Raw genomic sequence first — 1,907 nt, forward strand, 5'->3', positions numbered from 1 at the left:
CGCCTCTCGCTGGAGCCTACTGAGAGACAAGTTCAGCCGCCCCCAGCCCCTCTAATAGCTGAGGACCGGCTAGAAAGCCAGGGGATTTGTCTCTTAACGAATTTGTCTCTCCCTTACCCCTTCCCCTACCCCTTTCTCTTCACGCAACGGTGCTGCTAATCATGTCTGTACCAAAACAGATGCACACTCATCTATCCAAAGAAATAGAGCCCGTGCATTTTCAGAGTCCCCTGCCTTAGTTATCCACATTAGTTACTAAATCAGTTTGCAAACCCACAAAGGTTCTTCTGATTTGAGTTGTGCTGACAGAGAATGTATGCCACTGGCTCACCTCAGAAGTATTAGCTTCTCAAAAATGAAAAAAAAAACCCAAACCAACCCAAAACCTGTGGGTATTTTTTGAGTATTATCTTCTTCATATTTACACAGCATGTCAGAATTTTGTTTTCCAGTGGACTAATTACTATACATTCCTTAGAGTAGGATACAGAATGTTATTTTCAAAAATGTGATGTTTCAAGAAGTTCCTAAAAAACCCCTTTGTTAAAAAAAAAGGTTATAGCCTTTCTGAAATCAGTTATTTTGCTGCAGTTGAATGAAGTTCCAAATTGCAGAACTGTAAACCATACATTAAAAACTGCAAAGTAAAGAGCTTAAATTACCTGTGTAAATGTGGAGCTCTGCAGCTGAGAGGCAGAGCTGTAGGTAAACGAGAAACTGTTTCATGGGTTTCAGGGGCTGTTAAAACATCAGCTGCTGTAGATGTATGGTTGTTTTTTTCACGTGCCTTCGTTACATTCTGAACAGCATTTAAGTTAGAGCACAGTAGTGCCAATGACAAAGGGTATTTCCATTCTTCAGGGTAGGAGGAAACAGACCAGTGCTGTGTAACCCATGTGTATTCAAAAGAACCATCTCTGTATAACAAAGGGACTCCATCTCTGTCTTTCTGCTGTGTTGGTTTTGTTGGTTCTCTGCATTTACCTTCAGCACAAACATGTTCATTCTTCTTGTTTGCTATTCTTGTTTGTTTCAATGAAATTTCTGCAATAGAACTTTTACTTGATTTTCCATATTGATCTCTGGTTTGATAGTTGCTGTCCTTTGCAGAGGACCATAAGGATGGTGCAAGTGACTGGCTGACTTTGCACAAGAAGTCCACTGTAAATTCCTGCGGCAGTTCTGACAGGTAAAGGTGAGCATAACCATCAACTGACGAGATCTGCACAATGCCATTGTCTATATGTTTTGTCAGATCAGCTGTAGCAGGGTCAGGCCATCTGATTTCCACGACATCACTGAAAAGAATCTAGTACAACAAAAAGGATTGAAAGATGATAAAAAAACTCTGCTTTTCAGGAATTACATTTAAATGAATATAGTCTTTCTGCAAGATGATGTATGGCAAGAAACTCTGTATTTGTTTGCATACATGAACTCAAAAGGAAGCAAAATATCTAACCTTTGTATCTGCTTCCTCCTGTTCTAATGCAGTTCTACATGGCAATAATGTTTTAATTTAATATGTGTTCATGAATGAGTAAGCTCCACAGCCAACTTACCAGGCACAAGTACCTACTGATGGTTTCCAACCGCTTAAGAAACACTGAAGGGAAATCCTGAATTATCTCGATTATATCAGTTATCAGCAGACTTCATGGAAAGCCCTCACAAAACTGTTTGTGTTAAAATCCCATGTGCTCTGAAATCTTTCCTTTATTTATAAAATTAATTAAACCTGTAAAATGGCACATAGCGTGTATTTATGTGTTCTCACCAAAGAGGAAGTTTATTGAAAATGTTTTGCAGCTAGGTGAATAATCTTACTTAATCCCACAGCAGCCCAGATAAAGTAACAGTTGTCAAGGTCTTAGGGTTGGGCACCAAAATATGTAATGGTTTGAAAG

General features: G+C 39.1%; 1 protein-coding gene across 1 annotated transcript in view; it reads right to left on the minus strand.

The window, feature by feature from the left end:
- The window catches only part of LOC103781113 (chromosome unknown open reading frame, human C5orf34), a gene marked incomplete at both ends in the record, with an annotated part of 8,048 nt that extends 6,739 nt beyond the window's left edge, over positions 1 to 1,309 (minus strand). Inside the window, one exon of the mRNA XM_008948815.1 lies at positions 663 to 1,309. Coding sequence (XP_008947063.1) covers positions 663 to 1,309 — 647 coding nt within the window. The remainder of the gene's footprint in view (positions 1 to 662) is intronic.
- Positions 1,310 to 1,907: the final 598 nt, after the last annotated feature.

The sequence above is a fragment of the Merops nubicus genome, unplaced genomic scaffold (assembly GCF_000691845.1).
Source record: "Merops nubicus isolate BGI_N331 unplaced genomic scaffold, ASM69184v1 scaffold46381, whole genome shotgun sequence".
In the NCBI taxonomy this organism is placed as follows: domain Eukaryota; kingdom Metazoa; phylum Chordata; class Aves; order Coraciiformes; family Meropidae; genus Merops; species Merops nubicus.